General features: G+C 40.2%; 2 protein-coding genes across 5 annotated transcripts; one reads left to right on the forward strand and one right to left on the reverse strand.

Moving 5' to 3' along the window:
• Positions 1–11693: 11693 nt before the first annotated feature.
• Positions 11694–14216, forward strand: myod1 (myogenic differentiation 1). Its single transcript, XM_012863673.3, has 3 exons — positions 11694–12464; positions 13271–13340; positions 13684–14216. Exons 1-3 carry the CDS (start codon positions 11703–11705, stop codon positions 13908–13910), a joined length of 1059 nt encoding a protein of 352 aa, XP_012719127.2. The 5' UTR covers positions 11694–11702; the 3' UTR covers positions 13911–14216.
• Positions 14217–16631: 2415 nt separating this feature from the next.
• tnnt3a (troponin T type 3a (skeletal, fast)) lies at positions 16632–27479 on the reverse strand. 4 transcript variants are annotated; one of them, XM_036145828.1, is made up of 14 exons: positions 27377–27479; positions 25558–25598; positions 25344–25357; positions 24734–24742; positions 24135–24311; positions 21478–21496; positions 21310–21355; positions 21099–21215; positions 19940–20017; positions 19671–19784; positions 19461–19573; positions 19066–19156; positions 18422–18462; positions 16632–16995 (listed from the first exon to the last, which is right to left on the reverse strand). In XM_036145828.1, exons 2-14 carry the CDS (start codon positions 25575–25577, stop codon positions 16959–16961), a joined length of 876 nt encoding a protein of 291 aa, XP_036001721.1. In that variant the 5' UTR covers positions 25578–25598; positions 27377–27479; the 3' UTR covers positions 16632–16958. The 4 variants fall into 4 exon arrangements, with proteins under 4 accessions (XP_036001721.1, XP_021172745.2, XP_036001728.1 ...); XM_021317070.2 differs by lacking the exon at positions 24734–24742; XM_036145835.1 differs by lacking the exon at positions 24135–24311 and having other exon boundaries at positions 27377–27477.
• Between the last annotated feature and the right edge of the window lie 205 nt (positions 27480–27684).

The raw sequence follows: 27684 nt of genomic DNA on the forward strand, positions 1-27684 counted from the left end.
CCCTGGTCTCTCCTGAGATGTGCCACAACAAAACTAACTCCAGACTTTGATGCACTGACAAAAAAAGGAGACCCACAGCCCAGTTCCCACTGAAGGTGAATGTGATTTCATTATGTTGTGGGGGAAAAAAAACACATTTGGAAAATAATTTATACAATATTCCTTGCATATTCATGCTTTACTACTTGTTAAAGGCAAAACCTTTTATGCAATGGCTTTTACATGCAATTTTTAATTAGTTTACACAAATACTTCATATAGCTGCTCCTGGTCTGGCCCCTCGGTCAAATTTAAGAACCCATTGTGGCCCACGAGTCAAAAAGTTTGCCCTCCCCTGGTCTAGGAAGTAAATAAGGCTGTGTTACAAGACACGTTTCTTAGAGCAAGATCTTGGTCAAGTACAACTCAAGGTGAGCAAATGCTCTGTTGCCTTGCCTCTGTCTTATTCTCCCTTTTATGCTTCAACTAATCAGCGCAGATGAAGAGCTCCTGTGCTGCAGCCTGTCAGTCTCACTCTGCAGGAAGGGAGAAAGGAAAAACACCATCAAACCACACAGACCTGTACACCTGACACTAAGTATGCTATAACTGTCAAAGAATGAGGCACATCTCCACTGATCCCACCCACCCAGGCAACGCACTGTTTGCCCCTCTCCCATCAGGCAAATGCTTCAGAAGCATTAAATCCAAAACAAATAAACTTAAAAACAGCTTCTTTCCAAGAGCTGTGAGGGCTATCTCCCCGTGATGGGAGACTGTGTTCCTACATTTATATTTACATGTTAAAATCAGTCCACTGTTATTGCCACGGTTCCTCAGCAGAGAGCGATAGAAACCCCAGCTGAGAGTCTGTCCATTAAATGTTCATCATACGTTGCAATCCATCTAATGCCAAATATGTTAAAGACTATCATATGTTACAATCACTTTACTGATTTGCACACTCTTCTCTCATGATTATCTAAATGCACATTTCTGTAAATGAAGCCTCAAATCATTGCACAAAAGTTCCTCATTAGCTCATTATTTGTTATTTGTGATTCATGAAGGGCAACTAATCCATGTAACATGGTTCATTTCACCCGCAAAGGGACCGATATCAAAGCCCTCAGGTTTTTTTTAACTTTTGCATGCTATATTGTGAAAAATCTGTACATATTGTTACTCGCCTGCTGTTTATCATGTGTACTCCTAGCCACAGTGTCTAAAAAGAAATTTCACCTGACAAAAAATAATCTTTGAATCTGCTCGCTCTGTACACCCAAACCACAGCTGAATGGCGTTGTGCATGCGGTCCAATGCAGCGAGGACTGCTCAGACTCCTACATTGTAGAAGCCAAACAACAGCTACATAAACGCATGGCAGAACTGGGGAGAGCCAGAGGCTTGGGGCAAGACTCAACAGTCCACTTGCGCCTCAAGAGCAAACGGCACTCTTTTGATAACAATGATGTCCAGATTTTTGGACACAGAGGACAGATGGTTTGAAAGAGGGGTGAAAGAAGCCATCTTGGTCAAAACAAAAAAGCCAATAATGAACAAAGGAGGAGGATTCCGTTTCCAACTCCCCAGTGTTTCCAACTTGGTCCGAAGAGATCAGCAGTCTTGTCATGATTCAGGTGACCAAGTATTACACTCACACCAAGCGGTAGCTTTTCCCAACCCGGGATAGTGGCGGGTGGGTCATTAATTTGCATCTGACTTTGTATATACCTAGGAGCCTCCAGATATTGACAAAGGCTTCTGGATAGGTGTTGAAAAGTTTTCAGTAAAACTGAACAAAAGTCCTTTTACCTCAGATTTAAGCCTGTTTGCTGTTACATTTTTATTGTTTTGCCTTTCTGAGGCAATTTGTTGTTGCTTCAGGACTTAACCTTAAGTTAGCTTGTTATTCATTACTAATCTTGCGTGTAAGTATTTTTGTCACTGTCCTGCCAAAATTTCCCAATTGTGAGATTATAAAAAAAGTTATTTCTTATCTAACATTGATGCATATCAGGCAACGTATCTCCTGTTTGCTTTTGTCAACAATCCCAGAATTGATTAACACAGACACATGATGAACTTGAATCGAAACCTTCAGCTCGGCAGAAATGCATAAGGATGAGGAGGCTTTGGACAATTTACTTGGGCTCAGTTGACGCCTCCTCCCTTCTACTGAGCCTGGTCTTTCCAAAGGCACTTGAGAGAAATGTGACCCTTGCTTCCACAATTAAAACAAGTAGAGTTTTCTCTGCTGATCTCGCTCCTCCATAAACAATTTGCTTAAGCTCAGGTGCATGGATTTTTCTGGGGAAGAGATAGAAGAGAGAAGAAGACTCATGTAAAACCTGTCTGTTGTTAGTTTCCCTGGGAACAAATTGTTTTGCCTATCTTTGTCGCTTTCCCTCCTCCTTTCACTGATTTGAAGATCCATACGGGTTCTCAAAATCCCCAAGTTCCCTTGGATAATCTCTAGTAGCAACTTCATCATTAATGTCATCATCCAATCCCTGCATGAAAACATCCATCAGAGCCTCTTGGTTTCAGCGACTATCAGCAGCTATCATATGAAAATCAATAATATGACTTGTTACTAATTTAAATTGCTTTTAGGACAATAACCCTTTGGCAGCCTATCTTTCGTGGATAATAGGGTCAAAAACCGGAGCAAGTTCTATGCTCTGCTCTAGTATTTAGCTTTTTTGAGAGCAGGGAGATGGCAAACAGAAGGGTTGCATTTGATAATGGATCTCACGCTGTGTCAGAAACGGGAGACACTGATCAGGATCCCCTTTAAAGATTTCATGAGGAATAAGTCATGGCTCATGAATGGGTGTAATGAGCAGTGATGAGTAGAAGGGTTGACAGGAACTACTTGCATAGAAGCCTGTGCATCAGGAGAGACAGACATGCCATAGATCCAGTTAATTATGTCTTAATTAACTGGATAATGTCATTCTAGTATCAAGCCTATTCTGTACATGAGTACGCCACTTCTAAACCATAATAAAGGCGAAGGTCATACACTTAAATGTAGATGTAAACAGACAAAAATCCAAGGGCTAGGGAAGCAGCATGAGTTATGGGGTATACACTCGGTCTTGGTCCAGAAATCAGAACCCAATGAGGTGTCCAATGAGGGCAAGGCGATGCAATGGGATCCAAAAGATGAGAACTTGGTCAAACTCTACTTTACTCTAAGGCCTTGTCTACATGGAGACAAACACAGTAAATGTTCATAAACGATCTAAGAACAATGTGCTACGACATGAGAGGATGCTGTACAACTGAAAAGGCTGTAATAGGTATGCGCTTTGACTCTGCCAAGGTAACATACAAAAGGTACCAGGTAAATGGCTTGACTTGTATAGCGCTTTAACAAGTCTGATTACTCTAAAGCGCTTTTAGCCGGGCATACAATATTTTCAATCGTGGTACTCAGATACAGCTCAAACTGTACAACGAACCCGCAGGGTTTAAAAGTTCACTTCTGACGATGTATGTTCTTACACTGTGCGGCCCGATGCTCTGATGCGACCTGACTGCTCACACAGTGCGTTCAAAAACCACACGTCGGACTCAGCCCCGTAGAGAGATGGCGCTACTTGGACTCGTCTTTCTGGAAGCCAAATGTCAACAATAGAAGATGAAAAAGGCAGAAGTGTCGATGCTCACTGTTAAATATGATGCTTACTAGAACGAAACGCGCTGCCTTGGAAATTCTACGAGTTGCTACTCCGTAGTTTGACTCAAGTTCACGTACCTTCGCCAAGCTTCTCTCCGCTCCTATGTTTTTGTTTGAGAAGACGAAGAAGAATCTCATTGTTTGTGCATGCTGAAAGTCGGCCTGGTCCAAAAAATTCTCGCACGACTGAAGAATCAGCCCGAAAAGGGCAAAAACTCATACAGTGTACGCCCGGCTTTACACGACAATCAGTTATTCTCCCATTCACATACACATTCCCACCTTGACAGTGGTGAGCTATGTTAGTAGCCACAGCTGCCCTGGGGCACACTGACAGAGGCGAGGCTGCCTTACATCGGCGCTAACAGGCCCCATGACCACCACTAGCAGGTAATGCGGGTGTAGTGTCTTGCCCAAGGACATGACGACTGAGACAATTGGAGCAGGGGATCGAACCAGAAACCCGCCAGTTACATGATGAACTCCCTCTTGCACCACTGTCATCCCACAGTATGTGAAGAAAACTCATGTAAGCACAGAACCATAGCGGGGAATCAGACACTTGGACACGCTGTGTAGAACGGGCTAGTTAGAGAGACGAAGAGTCTGAGGATACCGCTGACAGCCATAACAAAGCTGCAACACCAGACAGTGCCATCTTTATTATTTGTGAAAATTAGGCACAGGTGGGTTACACAGAGGCTAAGCTACAATGCCATCAGGTAAGAAAAGATACGGCTCACATGTACAGTGGAGAGAATGAAACCGCCGATTTGTAATTTATCCACTCTGGGATAATTTATCCACTCTGGGATAAACTCTGGGATATGTTGTTAGGTTTGACCATATTAAATGGGTGGTAAGGAGTGCACACAGCTTCTCACCTCATCTGTTGAATTGATGTGTGTAACAAAACAGAAATACTCATCAAACTGATTTAAGAAAAGTGCATATTTTTCTTTATTTAAATATTGCTGAGTACTAGATACCTTAATTACATGGCACTAGTGGTCCAATTAATCTGACTTGCTGGTAAAGTCATAACCTAGACCATTCTGTAAACAAACATCTAGCCTTTAGAGTAGGTGGAGGGGACAGGTATAGGCTTAGAACTCAGTATAAAATATTTTTGGCTGCAATTAAATGCAACCAGCAGTTTTATCTTCAGCAAGTTAAACAAGCAAGATGCTGCTGCTGTAATCTTGACTGGTCTTGTGAAACCGGTCTAAGAAAAGAGTAAAAATGTAGTTAATCTTTTTTATCATTAAGTGTGCAATTTAGGATCCATGAAAGAAGTGAATTGATTTTTTTGATAGATTTAACTGATAAAAATGACATTTCATTGAATGACACTGCCATGGTTTTTAATGCATACATGATGCTACTGTATATCCTCATATGTAAGGTTTAGTGAGCTACTTCCCCCATCTCATTCACTATAATGCAATTTAAACATTCCTGCCAGTATTCTAGCAACTCAGTCTCAGAGATGAGAGAGTATCTTTTCTTGTTGACAATTAATGCTAAATCATAAACTGGACTTGCGAATTAAAGAATTGTGTATATGATGATATTGAGGAAACGTTTTCTTGTACAGTGCCTTAAATGTGTGTTCTTTTGATCCACGGTTTCAGCATAATATGTAAATATCCTGTCAAATCTACCACTCAGTTTTTCCCACTCAAATAATCAAAAACATGGAGTATCTTCCTGATATTATTACTATAGCCTCAAATAGAAAATAAAAACAATGAAATTATTAAACCAAATTAAGATGTCTGAGTTTTACACAGGAAATCTGTCTGAGTAAAATGTTCTCAAATGGAAGAAATATTTTTTGAGAGGGAGCAAATATCTGTTTCTGGGTACATTTTCTTCAATTTAAGTAAATTTACTGTGTGGGTAGACAAAACATTTATAAACCATGGCTACAGATGTATCACTGATGTTTTTCTAAATGACATCTACACGTATCTTCAGCATTGAAATTGGGTCTATTACATCGTGGGCATTTTGTATATATTTTATGTAGGGATTTTTAAATGGCTAAAATATGTTATGGAGATACAATAAAAGATAAAATAAATAAAACATCTATTTCTTTGGTTGTGGAGAACTGACCTCAACCTTTCTCAACCCTGTGTGTTCCCAAGTGTAAACTAAATGGTGGAATCTACTGCTAAATCATACTTGTCTCAGTGTTTGATCAGTAAAGCTGACAATTGATCAGTGAGATCTGGCCCTCGTTTGTATCTTTGGATTTTAGAGGCAATTAGACAACTAGCTCATTAATACTTTATATCACTAAGTGTTTTAGTTGAGTGCTTTATAACAATACATTTTCAAAAATAATGTAGAATTTTTCAAATCTTACATTGCAGATCCAGTTCAGGGCACATATTGTTTTCTCTGGTGTAGAGATATCTCATTCTCACTCAAGTGTGACACTAAAACCAAATCTGTTACTTTTCACCTCACTCTCACGTGTCAAGGTCATGAGGATTTGATGGCTAACGACATGCTGTGTGGAAAGCATGTTTGAATTTGCTGTTCAAATCATCCGCTCCTAAGTGTGGATTCACAGTTCCATTCTGATACCTAATTTATGATCGGAACCTAATCTGTGATGTGGAGGGACTTCAGTGTGAAACTGCCTTCTCCTTTTACTGTGCTGCCAACTTAATGCTCATCCCAAACATTCCAACAGAGGCATTTAGTTTCCACCTTGTGCAATGAATTATCTGTCAAGGCATATATCTCCTTGGGAAATAAAACTTTTCAATGGCACCAAGTGAAAGTGGTTGAACTGGAGAGCAGCGTGGATAAGGGCGGGGGAGGTGGGTGCGGCAGTGTTACAATGAAGACAGCGGAGAAAATAACATTTTGGGTGCCATGCCCCGACTTTTTAAGGTAGTACAGACAACCTAGTAACCCTTTAAAATTTTTCCCAGAGTTCCAGAAAACTGGACAGCATAATGTTGTGACATAGAGCGAGAACGGTGATGATGTTGTTTCCAGATGGCTGATGAATCACTCATGGTGTGGGTATGTCACAGCATGGCCTTTGACCATGCTCTGCCCCAGCTTTAATAGTCACCTGAGCCCCAGATTAGCACAGCAAAAGTTCTCCGGCACCTGTTTTCTATACACTGTTCTAGTGTTGTGTACCGTGTCATGCTTTATTTCCCTTGGTTGCTCATAAATGATAAGTCAACTGGACAAAACATGGAGAGCATGTCACTGACAATGACCCAGTTCTGAAATATTTTAAAATTTCCACCACTTGAGTTAAATTCATAACAGATTTGCCGATAATTTGCACTATGAGAAATGGTACATGAGAGCAATCAGTTAAAAGATATAAGCAACTGCTAGCACTGAACCTTGCTAAGACTGAGATGATAACTATGTTTATAGCTTTCTCAGATGTCAGAAAAAGTTAGGCATGAGAATAGCAAGATTTAATTCCAATAAAGTTGTCATTTAAATCTGAAGTCTTCATCCTCAAAAAGAAATATTTCAGACAGTTCCAAAAAATGCTTCTGTTGTATTCACACTTTACAAAGGGAGTTTTTTTTATAGAATGTTACACTCAAGGGAAGTCTGAAAAGTTATTAAGATTTTAAAGACTATTCACATTTAAGTAAGCTTTAGCAGGAAAGATATGTGTATTTATTTGAATACAAATGTGATGATCTTGCAAGTTGGAAGTGAGATTATTAGCATATATAAAACTTTCTTCCCCCTAGAATGGCGGATCAGAGGGTCACTGCATGTCGTATTTGATGAGAAAATGTTTACTTCAGAATTGACTCTGAATTAGGGCAAAAGACTTGAGACTCAACTTGGACAAAATGATGTGAACATTTCGGCCTTTACCTCACACTCTACACACTGTTGCCAAGTCCGCTTATTATAAGCGACTTTGGGCTTCTCTTTTTTGCTAAAGTCGCAGGTTGTGGTTGGTCCTGTTTGTGAAAGTGAAGTTGCTTATTTGGGCTCTAAAATAAGTGACAATAAACACGAGTTATAAAGAAATCCATTCCTACTCAAAAAATATACTAAGCGCCTCATTAAGTGCTGGAACGCATTCTGTGTCGCTGCCATATTGGCTGGGTCTTTTCTACTATTGTCTGACATAGGAGCCGACGGGAGTAAATGCAGAGGGAACAACTTTGCCCATATTTTATACAGTTCATGGTTGCAATAACCGGTGATAACTACTGAAAGTAGATTACGCGGTGCAGATCACCATTTTGAGCAGAGATTGAGTTTTTCCTTGCTGATATCATTGCAGAGACACAGCCCATACACCATACTTTATTGCTTATTAATTTGTCTCTGTATTTAATAAACTAAAGCTGAATCACGTTGCCAACTGAAGTACACTGGATTTACCGAGTGTCATGCCAACTGTTGGTCAGTGGTCCAAAGTCGTTGTCAGATGGAAGTAAATTCTGCATTTCATTTAGAAACCAAGGTCCCAGAGTCTGGAGGAAGAGTGGAGAGGCACAGAATCCACATTGCTTGAAGTCCACTGTGAAGTTTCCATAGTCAGTGATGGTTTGGGGTGCCATGTCATCATGCCACCCACAGAGACCAGAACTTGCGGTTTGACTCCCATGCGGTTTGACTTCTACCACCCACAGGAGCACCAGTTAGGAGCACTGCAAAAAGGGAACTAAAAGTAAATAAAGTTTTTTTTGGAAATTAGTGTATTTTTTTTTTTTTTTGATCAGCTAAATAAGACTATTTGCTAATGGAATAAGTATTTTTTACCCCTAACATAAGATACTTAGTTATATCGGCATGGCACAGGTTTCCTGAGTATACCACTTGAAATGAGATGATGAAAATAAATTGTTCCTGTATTAAGTACAAAAATACTATTCCATTGGGGAATAGTCTTATTTACCTGCTGAAATCAAGGAAAAATAGATAAATTTCAAGAAGATTTTACTTACTTTTTGTTCCCTTTTTGCAGTGAGTCATCAGGAGCAGACAATGTCTCCACAAATTTAGAAGCTAGGAAGGAGTAATGCCACACAAGCCAGGCCCTAGAGCAGAGGTTGTTAAATGTTTTCTGTTGTGCCCCCGTTTGAAGAAAGAAAGATTTTCAGCCATCCCAACAAAATTTGTCAAAAAGTTAGCTTTCATCATTTTCTGTTTTAATGCATTAAAGCTGTTGTTCTGAAGATTACCCAGAATCCCTTTCAAAATTGATCAGCGTCACCGAGCCCTCTGACCACCGGCAGCAGACAATTCAGGTGAAGTGTCTTGCCCAAGGACACAAGAACTGAGTGGGGGAACCAGTAAATTGCAGGACAAACTCCCTGTGCCACTGTCACGGTCAGTAGCATTCATCATACTACTGACCGCAGGTACAGACCAAACAGCAGGGGATGCTGTTGTCACATTTAGCAGGCCTGGACAAAAAAGGCAAGGGTTTTCTTGTGTAAAGAAAGCGGTCACTCTCTCGGGGAGGAAGATGTTCTCATCTTGAATAGAGAGGAATGTTGGTTTGAGAGAGGACTGAAGCCTCCATGTCCAGTTGTCCCCCTTGCACAATGCTGTTATTGTGAACTAGACTCAGCCCCCTGGAAAACAATAAGTGGCCATCAGACCACTAACAATCAGATGGTAACCTGATGGTCCTCTTTTGCATGCGAGCAACCAGGTTTGATTGTCACAGTTAAACTTATTGGTCCACTATGCAAAGGTACTGCTGGTAGCACTAGCTCATTGTCTTAGCTCTGCCATCCTGAGCTGAGTTGAGTTGAGTTGTTTTGAAGCCCACTGTAACTGATCTTGGCTGGCAAGCAGGCTTAGTATTGATGGGTCATCACATTACCTCTAAGTATACTAACCAAATCCATTGAAATGCTATTTACATCATATGTGCTGCTGTTTCAATGATGATTATTCAATGCCTAATTAAGTGAGCCTTATTTAAGAGTGACACTTACCTAAAGACTGCCTCCAAGATTCACCAGTCTTTGCTGATTTTTATTTTTGTTTTCTTCTTTTATGTTGTGTGTTTGATTCAGTAGTTGGTGTGTTCAAGTAGTGTTAGTATTAAACAGAATCATTGCTGTCACAGGAAATTATTGGTTTAATCTGTGGGTATTCTTATATCGGTGATGGAATTGTCCCTTTTGAGTTAACAACCGAATATACATAGAGAGTTATTGCTTTCGGTTAATGATTAGAGATTCCATTTGCAATTATAAATTAAGGCTATTAACATTTACTGGTGGATAGACTAATTCAGTTTCACAACTGGTTAAACACTCATCTTTTATGGTGAATAAGGTTAATAATTGTTAATTGATCAGCTCAATAATTAAAGGCTGGTAGCCCTTAAGCACAACCATTTGGAAAAAACTTGTTGTTGTTTACCTTGACTAAAATAACATGTTATTAATTATAATATCCAATTACAATTATTAATAATATTTATAATTAATTTGGTAAAATTGCACAACATGCCTATAAGGCTGAGTTTACCTTTAATGCTTCAGACTGAAAAAGTCTCTCGGAGAAGAGACGAAATGTTTTGGCAAAAAAGAACCCGTCCAGAAGACCTACTCAACGTTTTTTTTTCTACCTGTATATGTATGTTTTCATTTACAGTACTGTAATATTTTTTTCTCTCAGATTGCTTTATTTACCATAAAGTTTAGCTGATTGCAATACAGTTTATTTGTTTATTTGATTACTGGTTGGACAAATGTATGAAAGTACATTATTTGTTTGGTTTAAACAATCGATGACGGTCAAGAAATAAACCTTTTATTTCAGCATGCTGTTAGAAACTTTCCAGACAAGATCAGGCATTTTTATGGCAGAAAACTTGGATACAAATCAATATGGCTTGCCAGAAAATGTATCTTTTTAAGTGATGTTTATTCTTTCGAGGAAACATTTATAACGTTGTTATTCTTGTCGTGTGTAGAAAGAAAAATCCCCTACTCAGTGGAGGAGAATAATATAGCATCCTTACTCAGTCCTCAGGGCTTTCACACCTCTATTTAACTTGGTTCAAGTGGAATCAGTCCCAGTCCCCAGACCGCCTTCACAGAACGTGGGGCTCGTTGGTTGCAGCGCCATCCGGCTGCTGAGTGTGTGTGGTGCAGCAGGAAGACCTGTGTGCGCAGGACTGCGGCGAAAAGGAAAACAGAGCCGCATTTTGCATTTTCGGGATGGAATTGCAACAGCAACAGCTGAGGGGTGGGCTGCAGAGAGGAGAACAGGGGGAGAACGACCCCCGAGAGCAAGTGAGGGAGAAACGCTTCATCTGTCTAAAAATACACTCTGACATTTGATTTCTCTGCACTATTTACATTCTTCATGGACGTTGTTGTTGTTGGTTGGGATGGAGTGAACTCAACATTCTGTTTTAGAGCTGTTAACAAGTGACATGCCCGGTTGTCACAACATGTAATTGTATCAAAGCAATAATAATAATAATAATAATAATAATAATAATAATAATAATAATAATAATAATAATAATAATAATAATAATAAATAAAATTTTCCACGCTAGTAGTTTTTTTTCTTATCTTGCGCCTTACAATTACAATGTAGTTTAATTAAGAAGCTTTTTTTTTTCCAAAGCCATACATGCAAGAACTTTTATTTAAATTTAATTTCTAACCATTTAGAAATACCATTTTTACTTTTTCTCTGATTAAATCCAAATATTTATTTAATAATTTACGATCGAAATACAACAAAACAAAACGATCTGCTTACCCTTGGACCGTTTTATTAGTTTTTATTTCTAGCCCCTATCCTCTGCACATTGTAATTTATAGAGGTGCAGGCTTTCTGGTAAAATTAATGAAAAACAAGAGCAATCAGAAATGAGTGTAGCGGGTTCTGACGTTGTTTCTGCACTTTTTACCTACGCCTGGGTTAATTGTAGGCCTGAGCTAATTACCGTGAAGCTGTAAACCCCTCCTGCTGGCAGCAGATTGGTCAGATCCGGGTGGACCCCCAGTACCCTGACCCTGCCCGCTTTGGCCGAGCCATGTATAAGACGCAGGGGCCCCAGGCTGACAGCTGCTGTGAGAGCAGGCTTCAAACTTCTCTTCTTCTTTTTCTTCTTCTCCGCCGCAGCCTGAATACTTATTCCCATCGCCTGGAAGTGGAAGTTTGTTTCTGCTTAGGCGGATCTGTGTTCTGCTCTGGGTTGGACTCACTCATGGAGCTGTCGGATATTTCCTTCCCCATCCCCGCCGCTGATGATTTCTATGATGACCCCTGCTTTAACACCAGTGACATGCACTTCTTCGAGGACCTGGACCCGCGGCTGGTACATGTGGTCCCGATGAAACCCGAGGACTCCTCCTCCCCCTCCTCCTCCCTATCATCATCCTCCCTCTCACCGTCCTCCCACCTGCATCACCACCTCCAGCACCCAGAGGCAGAGGACGACGAGCACGTCCGCGCCCCCAGCGGGCACCACCAGGCGGGCCGCTGCCTGCTATGGGCCTGCAAAGCTTGCAAGCGGAAGACCACCAACGCGGACAGGCGGAAGGCGGCGACGATGCGTGAGCGCCGGCGGCTCAGCAAAGTTAACGACGCATTCGAGACTCTGAAGCGTTGCACGTCGGCCAACCCCAACCAGAGGCTGCCCAAGGTGGAGATCCTGCGCAACGCCATCAGCTACATCGAATCCCTGCAGGCGCTGCTGCGCGGCGGCCAGGAGGACGGCTTTTACCCGGTGCTGGAGCATTACAGCGGGGACTCAGACGCGTCCAGTCCCCGCTCCAACTGCTCCGATGGGATGGTAAGTAGAGTCCGCGGCGCGTTTTTACGCGCTAACATTGGTGGTTTACCGGCTCCCCCGACTCGTTCTCTAGCTAACTGTGATTTTCTTTGATAGGGTTCCATTTTAACTTTGAGGTTAAATTATTTTGACCCATTAGTCTGGATGAGTGATGTTTATTTGGTGGTGATTGGGCGCACGAATTGTTAAAAAATTTTACGCGCTACTTTGACCTGCTTTCGGTCAGTAAATTTACGCTTTTACTGACACGGCTTTGGACACAGAATAACAATCTCGATTCCGTTTTTTCTTTTCTTTTTTCTTAAACCAGAAGATTTACGAAAACGACATTATTATTATTATTATTATTATTATTATTATTATTATTATTATTATTATTATTATTATTATTATTATTATTATTATTATTATTATTAATGTGGTGGGTTTTCCACTGGTTCATTCTTGATTCATTAAAAATTGTATGTATATTTCTTTTAAATACACGTTTTAAACAAATGATTTATGGAGCAAATATTGAGAACAAATTAAACCTAGCGGCAGTTGATTATAGAATAACATTATTTGTAAAAAAAATAAAAAAAATAAAAAATAAAAAAAAAGCATTTCAGCAGCGAGCTGGGTGTTGTGTTATGGAACGTCCTTTTTCTGGCCTTGTGGTCTACAGATCTGCGTTAATTGAGAGAAAGTCAAACATTGGAGTTTATAATGAATGTCTATAAGTTCTTGGAGCGGTTTTTCGGAGCCGGTCTGAGGCCAGGAGGATATCAGCTAGTGTAAGTAAGAGGCATTTCTTCTCATTTCAGATGGATTTTAACGGGCCGAGCAGGACAAGAAGCTTTGACAGCAGCTCCTTTTTCTCTGAGACGCCAAACGGTGAGAACATACACACATTTTAACGAAGGATCACACTTATTATTATGGAGTATGGTATTTAACTCCATTTGAATTGGAAGCCAGGTGCATAATGTAAAACTAATTTGACTCAGTTGACTAATTTGAAAATTTAAAGTGAAAATGTTTTGTATCAATATAACCAAATAAAGTCCCCAAACACATACTAACTGATTGTGGTAGTCTATTCCCAGATATGGTACTAACTTTATTTGTATATTACTTTTGAAAATATGACATGAAGTAATTTTTTACAGTAAAAGTCAATTAAAACATTAAAAGGCCCTTCTATAAAATGTGTGTTTGTTGTTCTGTCTGCGTGCAGCTGGTCCAAAGAGGGAGCGGAGTCCCGTGGTCTCTAGTCTGGACTGCCTTTCCAGCATCGTGGAGCGGATCTCCACGGACGGCAGCACCCCGCACCCCGTAGCTGAGGGCCCCGGCTCCCCAGTCACCTCAGCCCCACTCAGCGAGGCAGGAAAGGCCCCAGCGCCCGTTCAAATCCCCACCCCCACCGACAAGCAGGACCCAAACCTCATCTACCAAGTTCTATAGAGCCTACAAGCCCAGTTGGGAGATTACCACGCTGCCTTATTGTAGTCATTACACAGACACTGTAACAATAAGGCACCATTTACAGCAGTTGTTCTGGGTTAGGAGGGTCCTCACCAGCTGTTAGGAACTGCAGTTTTTACAACGAAGCCTGATGCACATCTTTCTATATCACGCCAAAGCTCATTCCAGCCCGGAAGAAAAACATATCCAGTTGTGCCTTCCAAAGATTTCATCAGTTTTTTTTAAATTAATTTTAAAATTAATTTAAAAAATAATAAGATGTGGGTTTTATATTTCTGCAGTCTTAATTAGATTTTAAATATACTGATAAACCTCAACATTTTTGTTTTTGTAAGTGAAGAAAAACTAAATTATTAGAGCAAACTGAGTATTGTTATTATTATTATTATTATTATTATTATTATTATTATTATTATTATTATTATTATTATTATTATTATTATTGGTAATAGTGTTATGTACAGCTTTCATCCCCATAAAAGAGGGAACTTACTAAAAACGTGTCTACTTTGGCACTAAAATGAGGTTGACTGTTTAAACCCTAAACTGATAAGAATAACTCATTTTCCTATGATGAGATTTAAGGGCTACATTACTTCACTGCTTGGTAAAGTAAGTGGGGCTATTACTATTTTACCAGTAGCCTTCTTCAATACTTTTTATTTTGAAGTTATACAAAAAAAAGACTCAGTTCATTCATCTGATGAACTGAGGCCAAAAAGCACCCATTGACATTCCTCCACTTTCATCCTTCCATCTAAAGTCCTGAAGGCCCCAGATGATCTGAAAATACAACTACAGTACACACTCCTGCAGGGAAACCTGATAGCAAAAATAATAGGGACATAAAAAGTAATATACTGATTTTTGTACATTTTACATCCCTTCTGAAGTAGGGCCACGTCTGCACCCTGTCAAATCCAGATTCAGAAGTCTTTTTCAGCCACTGCAGCCCAGGACCCTCTTCTGTTTCTGTACATATTGTGTAAATAAGAGCTGATTTGTTTCATGTGACGTTATTCATTTGTATTTAATGTGTCTGTCTTTATTGTTTGTTGTGAAGAGATTGCCACCTTTATATTTATACTGCTGAAATTGTGTGAAATTCTGAAGATGAATCCAAAATAAACTAAATCCACTGGCTTATTTATACAAAAACAGCTCGACTTTGCATATTTATTACTTGTCAACGACCATTCAAGAATATTAGTCGTTCTTTAACAAGAGATTTCATTTTGAGATAAAAGTCATTTTTCAAGTGTGATAAACTTGATTTTGCATGGATAAGCAGGTTGAGACAGAGGAGGGATGCAGATAGCGCCATCTGCTGACAAAACGGAGAAAGAACAGTTGTTGTTTTTTTTTTGCAGCCCAGAAATTAGTTTATAGGGGTTGTTTTAAGTGGGGGTAAAAGAAGACCCGTTCTTGACTTGTGATCCAGATGCGGCAAAAAATCATTCCAAGGTCCGCACATGAACCCCTGGCAGTACTTCCTGGTCTAGGCAATAAAAATCTAGCAAGTTTTCCTTTTCGTAGCTAAACATGTTTACAGTAAATCCATATTTTGATTGGACTGAGAATTGTTCAATAAAGCCCTTCATGTTTTGGAAACAAATTGTCTTTTTACAGCTTAATGGATTAGATGAGCTGTTTATTTGATGATAAAAATGGTGATGTGTCATTTAAATGTTTGTCTAAAAGAGAGTCAGGACTTCAGCTGGTTCTGATCTATTCAAAAGCCTTTCAGAAACATCCTAAACAACTCATCTACACGCAGTTTAGGATGCCTGAGGGCCAAATACCTGGAATATGATTATTTTGACAACAACTCATGTTTCCATAGTGTAGTGGCCAATCCCTGATGCCTCCAAGCCACAATGGATGTTGCTTTTGGACAAAGTTAATATTCGGCTTCCTGTTGGCAGCTCGAAGCTGGAAGTGTAATACAGGAAATCTGTATTGTAGCTCTTTACCTCAGGTCTTCCTGAACATTTCTACTTATTCTATAAACAACTGATGATCAAATCATAGTCGTGGCTTTAGAAAACCTATTGTACTAAATCAAGATTACAATAACCTGTTTAAATTAATAGCTGTATTTTGTTTTGCAAACAGTAAATTAAAATAAACTAAAATAACTCAGCTGGAAATAATGTGAACTTTTATGTAAACAAAATGTCTCTAAAGTAAACATCCTGTAAGATTTATTCTTTTAATTCATTAATTTATTGTGTTTTCTGGTCAGGAAGAGTGGGGGATCATGAGAGCTCTGATCTTATGACTTTAATTCTGACATGAATCAGCCATAGGCCATCCTTTAAACCGCACATTCTGTGGATTGACTGCAGGGATTTGAAGTTCTTGCATTTAAAATTACATCGGGTTTCAAGCATGTTACAGGCTTGCTTTGCACTTCAGCCACTTCAAAGTATTAATATTTAGACTTATTTAAGCGTAATACTTTTTAAAAGGGGTACCCAAATAATTTATTTATTATAACTGTGTATTGTTTGGTTTTTGATTTAGAATATCTCATCCTTTATTTATTTTGAATTTACTGATCAAGCTGACAAAAAACTTTTGAAACTTTTGAGCATTGTAACTCGCTGTTTTTCATGATGATTAAAACGTTTAATTGAAGGGCAGAGTCAGCTTGGCAAAAAGAAAACTGTGCGGAACAGACGACTTTAAGATTCCACATCTGAAAAGACGGAACTTTATTGATTTCTGAATAACTACAGACATGGCTTGAAGAGTCACACTTTATTTACAAAATTACTGAGAACCACAGAGTTGAGGGCGAGGAAGCATGATGGCAAGTATATTGAGTGTTTTTTTTTTCTTCCTATTAAACAGCAGCTAAAGACTCCTGGTTGCTCTAGGACTTGGCTGAGAAACAACAGGGTGTACCTCAGCATTACTAGTTTCTTCAGAGGTGCAACTTTCTCCACAGTGCGCTTAACTTCATCCTGCATGTGTCCATGGTGATGGCAGTATGGTTGGCGAGCACTAATGCCTTCAGCCAATCTACTTTCTGCGGCGGGCTGCAGCTCCCTTCTTGCTGCTGTAATTCCAAACACAAAACAGGCAGACGTGTCAGGGCTGTACACTTACATTTCTGGTCTCAGTAGAAGCAAGTTATGGCATATTTTCAGTAAAGAGCTCTGTGCCATTGCCAAAGAATCAGGGTTGGTGTAAGATATTGGCACATGAAATGAGGAACAGTTGTGTATATTAACAAAATACTTTTACATGTGTCTCTTTTTACTGCTGCTTAAGTACCTATGATGAAAGCATTTTAAGACATAAAGGCGATGAAAACATGATAGAGGATAAATCAGTCATACACAAGTAAATAAACGGTTTCCCTTTGTCTCTGCGTTTAACCCGTCCCTTTGGAAGCAATGTGCTGCCACACCGAGTGGAGCCCAGGAAGCAATGTGTGGTCAAGGCTCTCACTCAGGGACCCAGAGTGAGAGCTTGAGTTTCAAACTGGCAACCTTTGCTGCCTCTCCAAGACACAATGAGCAGGAAATCTTTATCATGAATGTGCTCGGCTTCATCATTTCATTAAACAATTCAGATTGAAGCAATATAAATAAGAAACTAATACAATTTTCACTCCCTTTAAATGCCACATGCTCCAGCATTTTAGCTATCACTGAAGAACCAAATAAGGAAAGGCCAAAATACAATGTGACAAGCAGATAAAAGACCCTGAATAACAGGAATGAAGGTAAATATAAATATTGTATCTGCATAGTATGAAAGATAAGTTCTGAAAGCATGATTTTATGGCAAGGGGCTTTTAGTCTGGACAGTCACATTTACTTATTTACATTAAGTTCTACAATCTGACTTTGTAAGTTTTAAAAGATCTGAAGATTTGAAAGTCCTACTTTTACGCTCAGTTACACATTTCTGTGTTAACAGGTATTTATACTTCTGTAATATTGAGCAAAGTGAAAAAGAACAAAGGAATAAAAAAAAACACATGATGCATTAATCTTAGAATATAAAAAAACGTGGATCTAGTTAAATGTGGCTGGCTGCGTGTTTACATCGCCAACGTCAATCATCACCACCCTTGATTTCCCAAAAACAAAACAAGGAGCAGTTCTCCTGTGCTGTGAGAACAGCAGTAGGATCTAACCTACCAGCCTAAAATTGGCCTAAAAGCCCAGAGATGGTCTCAGTTGTCCTCAGTTTAAAAAAACAAAACAAAACACTAAACCGGGGTTGAGTGCCTTGCTCAGGATCATGTTGACGTGTGATAGGAGGAAGTTGGAATAGAACTCACAACTGTCAGATTGCAAGGCATCTACAGTATTCTAGCCTCTGATCCTTAAATACCAGCTGGGAGTTTTTTTGTCCAACCCTCTTTATGGGGGTTCAGACCCCGTGTGTCTCTCAGTAGAGGCGGTGCAATGTTCTATGACATAGTTTCATGCTGACATGCAGTAAATCTAGGCTGGCGGACCAGAACTTACAATTTACTGAGCTCCTCCACTCTCTTACGCAGTCTTGTAACCTGGAGAGAATAGAATAGTAAAGACAACTTGAAGCTCTGCAGATGAAGAGACGTTTTGGCCTGCCGACCAACCCTTTATCTTAAAACCGGAAATGAAATAAAAAAAACAGTGTGTACAGCGTAGTCTAAGCTTAACACTAAATAAATAACTTCTGACATTTTGGAGCATTTCTCTGTATCTAAAATGAAAAACAAAAACACAAAAAAATACCAAGATGCTTCACTAAAGAAGTAACCTTTCATATACGATAACATATTCACTTTTAGATGCCTACAGGATAATTAGGGTAGAATTGAAATGTCAGTAATTTAATTTTCAATAATTTATACGGTTGGATTAACTGAATGTTGTGATTCTGTGTAGAAATCCGATCTGTTTGTCTTTTAAGTGCATTAAGGTAAACTCTGTTGTGAATTGGTGCTATCTAAAATAACTGAATTAAGGTGAATAAATGCAGTAGCTTCATGCTAACAAGATGACATCGGCATGTAAAACCTGAGCAAAGTGTAAATATTTGAAACCTCATTGGTGACTGGAGTCCGTTAGGTCCAGCCCAGCATGAGAAGTGAAGAGAATCTGAGTGGTGCAGAGATAGTTCTCACCTCGTACTTCTGCAGCTTCAGTCTCTCCATGTGGTCAAACTTCTCAGACTCCAGCTGGCGCATCCATTCATAAAATTCATTGATCTTATCCCTGCAGAAAAAAACCACGCAGTTTCAGAGAAAAGAAGTCGTACTCGTTTTCTTCCAGAGAAAAGCACTGCTCACGAGTCACGACTTGTTTAAAATGCTACTTTCTACATTGTAGAGCAAAAGTAAAAAAAAAAAAAAAAAAGCAAACAGGATATAACTTTCTAAGCAGCTTAAAGTATATAGCTTCTCATGAAGTTGTCATGAATCCACTTGCAGATTTAACGAGGTCTGTTTTTTTTTCTACTCTTGGACAATAAGTGGGTTTTGATAATACGAAGCCTGCTAGGATAGAAAATGAGTCGTACTTCAACTTGTCCTCGTTCAGGTGGTCAATGTTGAGTGCCTTGCGCCTGGCGGCCAGGATCTTCTTCTTCTTCTCCCTCTCAGTCTCTTTCTTTCCTCCTCTCTTCTGGTCAGCCTGTTCGGGGAGGACACACGCATGCGGATGAAGGCTCAGCGCGCTCCAGGACTCCCTGTCGGTCAGGGACGGCGTGAGCATGCACGGACGTACTGACCTTCTGCAGGTGGCTGCTGTAGCTGGAGCCCATGCTGGTCAGAGCCGACTTCTTCTTGGCCTCCTCATCAGCCTTCTTCCTGGCATCAGTCTCCTCCCTCTGCCGCCTCTCCTCCTGCGTTCACAGAAAACAAGCCCACGGTGAGACCGCAATGCTGAACGCTCGTTGTGGCTCATTGTGGTTTTTAAAAAAAAACCATGAACATGAAATCATAAACACAAAGCTGAAGGCCTTGTGTGAAAGTACTACCTCCGTTTAAAACAACCAACCTCACGTCTGGCCTGCCGCTCCTTCTCCTTCTCAGCACGGACCCGCTGCTGCTCAGCCCTCTCAGCACGACGCTTCTCCTGCAGGTTTAGAAACAAAGCAGGCTCAGCGAGGTCACGGCCATGGAGCACCATGACACTGCCTGCAGGTAAGGGCTCAGCAAAAACAGAAGGCCAGGGTTTGGAAAGGCCAGGGTGGAAAGGACCCTTGAGAAGTGGAAGGCACCATTTTTTTGCAACATTCATCAGAGCTCCTATCAACACTTCGTCTTTAAAACATCAGATAGAAACAAAGCAGACTTACAGAGAAAATCATACTGCTGTGACACGAGTTACTGAAGGCACAGATTTATTATTTTAATGTGGTTCAGGGTCGTGTCCACTAAAAGGATTAGATTATGTTTTTCCTCCGGTGACTCTAAGTTTTTTTTAAAAGGTAATCTTTAAATTTATCTACACAAATGTTTGCTCATCATTTGTGCGCTTTGCGATTTCCATTCTGACTGACCGCAGCATCTAGAAATTAATCGGCACCAAGCGCCACACCGGTGCCGTTGCAGCGCTTGGCGGACGCACGTCACGATGGTGAAGCCATTTTTTCTTCATAGTAGGTACACCTGGTCTGGCGTTCTGTTAACTGTGACATCATCCAGAGAAGACGGCTCACCCGCTACTACCATCTAATGTAGAACAGATTACTGGATCAATATGTGCTTCTGTGCTTTTTTGTCTGTCTTGTTGTGTCTCTGCTCTGTCTTCTGTAACCCCAGTCGGTCGAGGCAGATGACCGTTCATACTGAGTCCGGTTCTGCTGGAGGTTTTCCTTCCCGTTAATAGGGAGTTTTTCATTCCACTGTCGCTTCATGCTTGCTCAGTATGAGGGATTGCTGCAAAGCCATGTACAATGCAGACGACTCTTCCTGTGGCTCTACGCTTCCCCAGGAGTGAATGCTGCTTGTCAGGACTTTGATGCAATCAACTGGTTTCCTTATATAGGACATTTTTGACCAATCTGTATAATCTGACCCAATCTGTATAATATGATTGAACTTGATTTTGTAAGGTGCCTTGAGATGTCATGTTTCATGATTTGGCGCTATATAAATAAATTGAATTGAATTGAATTGAAGAAAGTCAAGTGAAATCAACGAGGCGGACTCACGATCCTCTCCTTGAGTGCAATCAGCTCCTCCTCCTCCTTCTTCCTGCACTCAAAGTGAGCATCGATCAGGGCCTGCAGCTCCACCAGATCCTTGTTCTGACGTTTCTTCTGGATGTCCTGCACAGTGAAAGAAAACATGCCCCCCAGCAGTCAGCAGCAAACACCGGAGACGAACCCAAAACCTTCTTATTCTCACTCTAGTCACACTTACATCAAAGTCCACTTTCTCACCATCTGGGATCTTTGGAGCGCTCGGCCTAAAACACAGTTGAGTCATGTTTGAGTGCGCTGATACTGTAAGTGTGTCATTTTTGTTATCACTGTCACTTTGGCGTTAATGTGTAACATGAGCTCGGGTGAACGTAAGGAGGAAACTTACTTGAACTTTGGCTTCTCCTCTGCAGGTTAAGAAATGAAGAGGGGATGAGTAAATGTCATTGGGTTAGGAAGGGAGACACAGACTACATTTCACACAGATCATACGCTATGCTTGAGGCTTTACATGGGAGATGAGATTAATTTCTGAAATACTGGGCTCATTAACATGAAGGTTAGAGTGACAGGAAATACAGACATTTGATTTTAACAGATGGATTCAGGAAGCAGGACTCTGAACTTTAACATGAATTAAAAAAGTGTGAGAATCAAGCGGCAGTTAAATCTGAACTGTTAATACAACCAGTCTCTCAGTTAGTGTCCTTCTCTTTCTCTCTGTCTCAATTCTTTCCAGCCCTTTTTGTTTTTGGCTTGACCCCGTAAATATTTAAGAGAAGCTTGGCAAACTTGTTTCTCTGTTTTCTGACTATGGAAGCATATTGTGGTTTCCCTGAACCATGCATATGATGAGCTACGGAGCAAATGTAGACGGGCTTCCAGACCAAGAGGCTTCAGTGGGAAGACCCTGAGTTTTAGGGAGGAGAAATGTTTTATTTTAATATAAAATTTTAATATAAAATGGAGCAGAAGCTGGCCCTGTTTTCAGGGCCAGCTATGTTGGCAGCAGCTTAATGGATTTCTGGTGTGTTTTTGGCTTCAGGATTAAACTTTGCAGTGCAGCGTGTGCACATTATAGAAATAAATGGCTTTTGGTGTACAGTGCTGAGGTGTTGCCTTGGGTCTGAAAGCCCCCTAGGTTTGCTGAGTAGAAAAGCATGTGTTAGCAATTCATATTCTTTCACCCTTTTTCCCTCCTTTAACGCTTTCAATTTTCATTACAGACAGATCTGAAAGCCCTTTGTTATAGGCTTACAGAAAACCTGATGTACCCTATCAGCTGGCTGGTGCTCCTGAAATGAGCAACTACGAACAGAAACAAGCCTCAAACCAGAACACTGACGTCCCACCAAAACCAGAATAATCCATTTCATATCCATCAAATGTTTTCAAATCCACATACCTTCCTCTTCAACTCAACGACTTCAGCATGCATCAAGCAATAAATAAAGAGAAAAATAAAAAAAATAAAAAATTACATTCCAAGAGATAATCTCCCTCAAACTATATAAAACAGAATAACTATCCTGAAGGACAACATCTTTAAATAAAGTTAAATACAATTCATAAATGATTCTCAAAAATGCAGAAAACTGAGAAATGGAAGCTGATTGGTTTAAAATGCTTAAGTGACACTACACTTCTCATTTGTTTGGATAAATGCATGTAAGCACAACACTTTCAGATATTAGATGATGAAGAGGTTAAAACTTGTAAAATAAAATCAGAAATATAAGCTTCTTTTATGAAAAGAAATAGGATATTTTCATTTCTTTTGGTACGATGAAGAAACAAACAGGTAAGTTCAGCATTCTGAGTGCATGTCATTTAGTAGTGTCAGTTGGTTAGACTAAATAAATAGATATAAAAGTATTCAAATTAGATGTTCAGCCTTTAAAATAATTGAATTACTTTAACATCCCCCAGGTTTGCTAAAGATAATGCTGTCTACTGTTACTATAAAGTAAGGAAATTTAGACAGTGATTCAATTACAGGATGGATCTGGGTCGAACTACGAGATTTACGCATTAAGCTAAAGTTTTGTCTTCTTTTGTGTTCTTAGCAGGTGTGACATCAGAACATAACACAATGAGACCAGACAATACTTTGTAACTGATCAATTTAAGCTTTTTCCCCCTACTAACCCTGAACTGTGCTTGTCTGCCAACATGAAAGCACACACAAGGATAATTTGGAAGCTGAGATTCTTAGTAAGGAAGTACACTTTGCATTGTTGTCTTGCAATGGTTTTGATCTGGGCTGGGGTCTTCTGCATGAATTTAATGTGCTCTCCCCATGAATATATGAATTTTCTCCTGGTACTCCTGCTTGCTCCCACAGCCCAAAAACATTTTCCTTATGTATATGTGTGTGGGTATTCCTCTTGGGGGTCTCTGAGATACCCTGTGATGGATAGACCTGTCCAGGTTGCTCCTCCCCCGCTCCCTAATTCAAGGTACCGCCCCAGAAAAACTAAATATAGAAACACAGATGTTTTTTTGAACAAGACAGCACCAAATGGAACTATGGTCTTTTATGAAAGTGTAGACTGCTAATATCTATTAACACAACGCTGTATCCTCTTAAATGTTTGCCTCCCATTTTGAGTTGATTTAAACAGCTTCACTCAGTTATGACAGTAGGCCTACAACTAACTACCAGTAAGTGTTCAACAGTCAAAGGATGTACTTCTATGTCAATAAGCTCATGGTGATACACCATGTTTCTACTATAGGCAAGGAAACTATCACTAATAATTACTTAACAGAACCTCCCTTCAGAACAACACAAACTATCCCTTTAATAGAAGTCTTACTGATCAAAAATATAATCTATGCATATTTCTTTGTTTAATAGGCCATTCAACCTGCACTGTTTCAGCACTGCGTAAAAGCCATGTGTTTGAGTCTGTCCAGAGGTGAAAGGAAGGTAGCATGTGCCGATAACATCAAAATGTTTGTGGAACAGGATTTGTGGGGTCTTTGCATCTGATGCCTGGAAAGGGATGATAGAATAAACCCCTCCCCCTTCTTGCCACATACCTTCAGGCTCAAGCTCTGGTTCTGGTTCTGGTTCTGGTTCTGGCTGTGGTTCTACCACTGGTTCTGGTTCTGGTTCAGGCTCAGGCTCTGGCTCAGGCTCTGGCTCTGCCTCTGCCTCTGGTTCAGGGGCCGCCTCAGGGGCGACCTCTACCTCCTGCACTACCTCCACTTCTACAGCTAAACAGCATGCAGCAAATCATCGGGGAGATGGATATGGGGTGGGGTGGGGGGTCCGGGAGTGGGGGGTAGCAGGAGATTTAATAGAAGCGGGGGAGAGGGGAAAGAGGTGGATGTTTTAAATTCTGTACATGAAAAGGAACGTGGAAAAAAAGAGGTTAATGATGCCGCTGTTTTGTCAATTTCCACAAGATGGCGCCAAAGCATGTGAGACAGCAAGCATTGGAAAGAGAAGAAGATATTGATGGATGAAATAGGATTGTAGCTGCCACTTGTACTGTATGTTTAACTGTTTTTAAATCACAAAGACTGTTAATATTAAACAGCATGCTGCATAAAGGACATCTGGAAAAACTCACAAGTGGGTCGTAAATTAGTTACTTAATGTTATGGTTGGTAGTTTAGTTTGCCGGCTGTCTTACCATCGTATTCTTCATCCGAGAAAGGAAGGAGCAGAACAATGTCATCATATTATCCCAATTGTACCCATTTTTAACAAAATATAAATGTAAATCATGGGTACAGTGGGAATCCATGCTAAGCGAAACAAAGCAGTCCTGTTGGGCTGATCAGAGCTTTAAGGCAGGCCTTCAGGTGTACAAAACAATTGTTTTTTTTTCCATATGAAAGCGTGCTCAGCTCAAAAGGATGGCTCAAACTGCAGATAGTCATGCAGAGCTAAAGGACTATTTGCAAACAGGGCAGTGAAATCCAAGTGATTTCCAGTTTCATTTGATTTCAAACAGCACAGTAAAGACTCTTTTTTTTTGCCAGTGCTGCAACCAGCAAGAATGCTACAGCAACAGTAACATTTATTTTCTGTCTGCACAGTTTCAGTCTGGAGGAGTCAAGCCAAACCTGCAAACAGATAAAACTGTCCAGTGCCCAGTTCTAACTTTCTACAGGAGATGGAAAGTCAGTTAGAGAATGTTCAGAAACATCATCTGGATTTAGCATGGAGCTCCCAATGGTACCTGGGACAGATTCTTTCACAATATTTCTTTTTTCAAATATAGAAATGTGGCCACTTACCCTCGACCTGATCACTGCAAAACAGAACACAAAGACAAGTTAGCATTAAAAATACTCATCACTACAGAATACAACTATAGCTTTAAGAGTGAAGAGTATATTTACAAATTTCCTAAGAATAAATAAAAGCTGCCTAAAAATAAATGCTGATTTTTTTTTTTTTTTTTTGTCAAACTACTCACAAAACAACAAATAATAATAACTTTAGACTTACACTTCCTCTGTGTCAGACATGGTGGCAGTGGACTTTAAAACCTGAAAACCCAAGGAACGAAAAGAGAAGAAATGAAGCTATGTCTTTAAGGAGCAACTGCCCAACCTCTTGTATTTATAGCTCAGGCTTAAGTTGCAGATGCTTTAAATACGTGCCACAGACCCCACCCTAATTCAGCCACAACCTGTTTAGTTTCATATATTCCTCCCCAATTAAAATAAAAAGTATTAAATGTAATTACATCTGATTTATTTAAAATTAAATGCTATATTATCCCCAGACATGTTGGTTTTATAATTAGTCCAGAACTTTAGACTGCCATTTAAGCCTCAGTCATGAATCTGCTTCTCTCATGATAAGTGAGAAGGAGACTAAACATAGATTTATGCCAATAGTCTGTTTTTAACTACTGAGAGAGGAGATTAATGTTGCAGCGGAGGAAAAAAAAAGGGCCCCCAGTGATAGTGTTACAGGTCATCCTCCTGTCCTCTCCCATCACCTTAATAGAGCTGCCATCTAAAATGTTCAAGATGATTTTATCTTTAGGCCAAATAATGGAGCAAGCATCTTCAAATTAAGATACTGACTCTTTTCCACGTTTAAAATCATTTTCAGCATTTCATGTGGGAGTGAATCGGCTGACTCGGTGCAGTGTGCGACCAAAACCCAACAACAAAAACCATAATATGTGATATTGCTCATCCTTTAATGCAACACTGATGAGATTTTAGGTTCTTTGCCTTGTTATATTAGAAATCTTCTCAGTGTGAGGCCACCATGAAAAATTCCTGACGTTACAACTTTTTCCCAGCGACAGCTGCACAGCTCTCAGATCCAGTTTCACTTTGCATGATGAAGATTGGGTTCCATCCCTTGGACTACTACCAGCATCACTCCCTTATGCGTTTTTTTCTGCTCTCACATGGTTCCTTCAATCATCCTCTAGGCGCCCTGTTGACTGATGACACCTTACTTGAGATTTACAGCAAGTCCTGAACGGTTAGGAAGGTGATGGTGCCTGACTCCCACACACTGATGCAATGATAGTAACCTCGGTGAAAAGCTTTGAATCAACACCTTCAATCTTATGGCCGGTTCCTGGGTCCAGTTTAACATGTTCAAGTATTTATCCTTTAAGTGAGATTTAATCAGTCCAACTAGTATGCTTGTTTGCACTGACAGATGAAACATGCAGTGTAGAAATAATTGGTCCCAACAAAACATAAGGAAAAATCTATCAAATTACCTAACCACCATTTCCACACAAGTTTATCATTATCTTCTGTCTCCCACAGAGGAAAGCTGCTACAAAGTTTTTAAGTCATCTGTAAATCCCTCAGGCATGCTGCCCCACTGAGTCAAACTGGACTCTAACCAAGTCAATACAAAAGCAGCAACAAAGTCCAGATACATATCTGCCAATAAACTAGTTGATCTGCTGTGTGTCTTCATTTAAAGTACTAAATATGATGTACATTTTCTGCTCACTGCCAAATAAGAGATATCTTCCTCAGTACCATGAATCTTTTGGTCGTCAGCTTGTCTGGTATGCAGCACACAATTAATAATTGCTTTACAGGGCTTAAACACAACAATGCAGTAGCTAGTAAACTGAATCCTGTTCTCTCTGAGTAAGCCATTATTTGAAAATCTGCTAAAGCTGTTTTAGCACTGATCTTTTTAGCTGCCTTAACCAGTGGGGGCAGTGATGTTAAGGCCCATGGGCTCAGTTTTCACCTGACTTTGGGTGATGTTTAAGCACATTGCACTTGAGCTTCCATCATCATCCACACACCCAGTCACTCCAGTTCTGCCTTACCTCAGAAAAGCTGAATGAGGTGAGCTCCCTGTTGGCCAAGACAGGCTGTAAGGCTCTGCAAACGTACCACGGTGATTATGTCCTTCTGTTATAGTGACACTTGATCCGTTCAACCTCCCCATTGGCCAAAGTCTGGGCTTGAAGATACGTCCGTCCCTGTCATGGGGTAGGATCCATGTCTTCAGTATACACCCACCCCCTACACAAGTGCTCAATAAGGAGATGGAAGGGTCGAATGCTTAGGAGGGAGGCTCTAGTTTGGTGAGAGCTACAGCAAAGATGCCTACAGGATGCTATTCTGGTACTGC

The sequence above is a fragment of the Fundulus heteroclitus genome, chromosome 2 (assembly GCF_011125445.2).
Source record: "Fundulus heteroclitus isolate FHET01 chromosome 2, MU-UCD_Fhet_4.1, whole genome shotgun sequence".
Classification (NCBI taxonomy): domain Eukaryota; kingdom Metazoa; phylum Chordata; class Actinopteri; order Cyprinodontiformes; family Fundulidae; genus Fundulus; species Fundulus heteroclitus.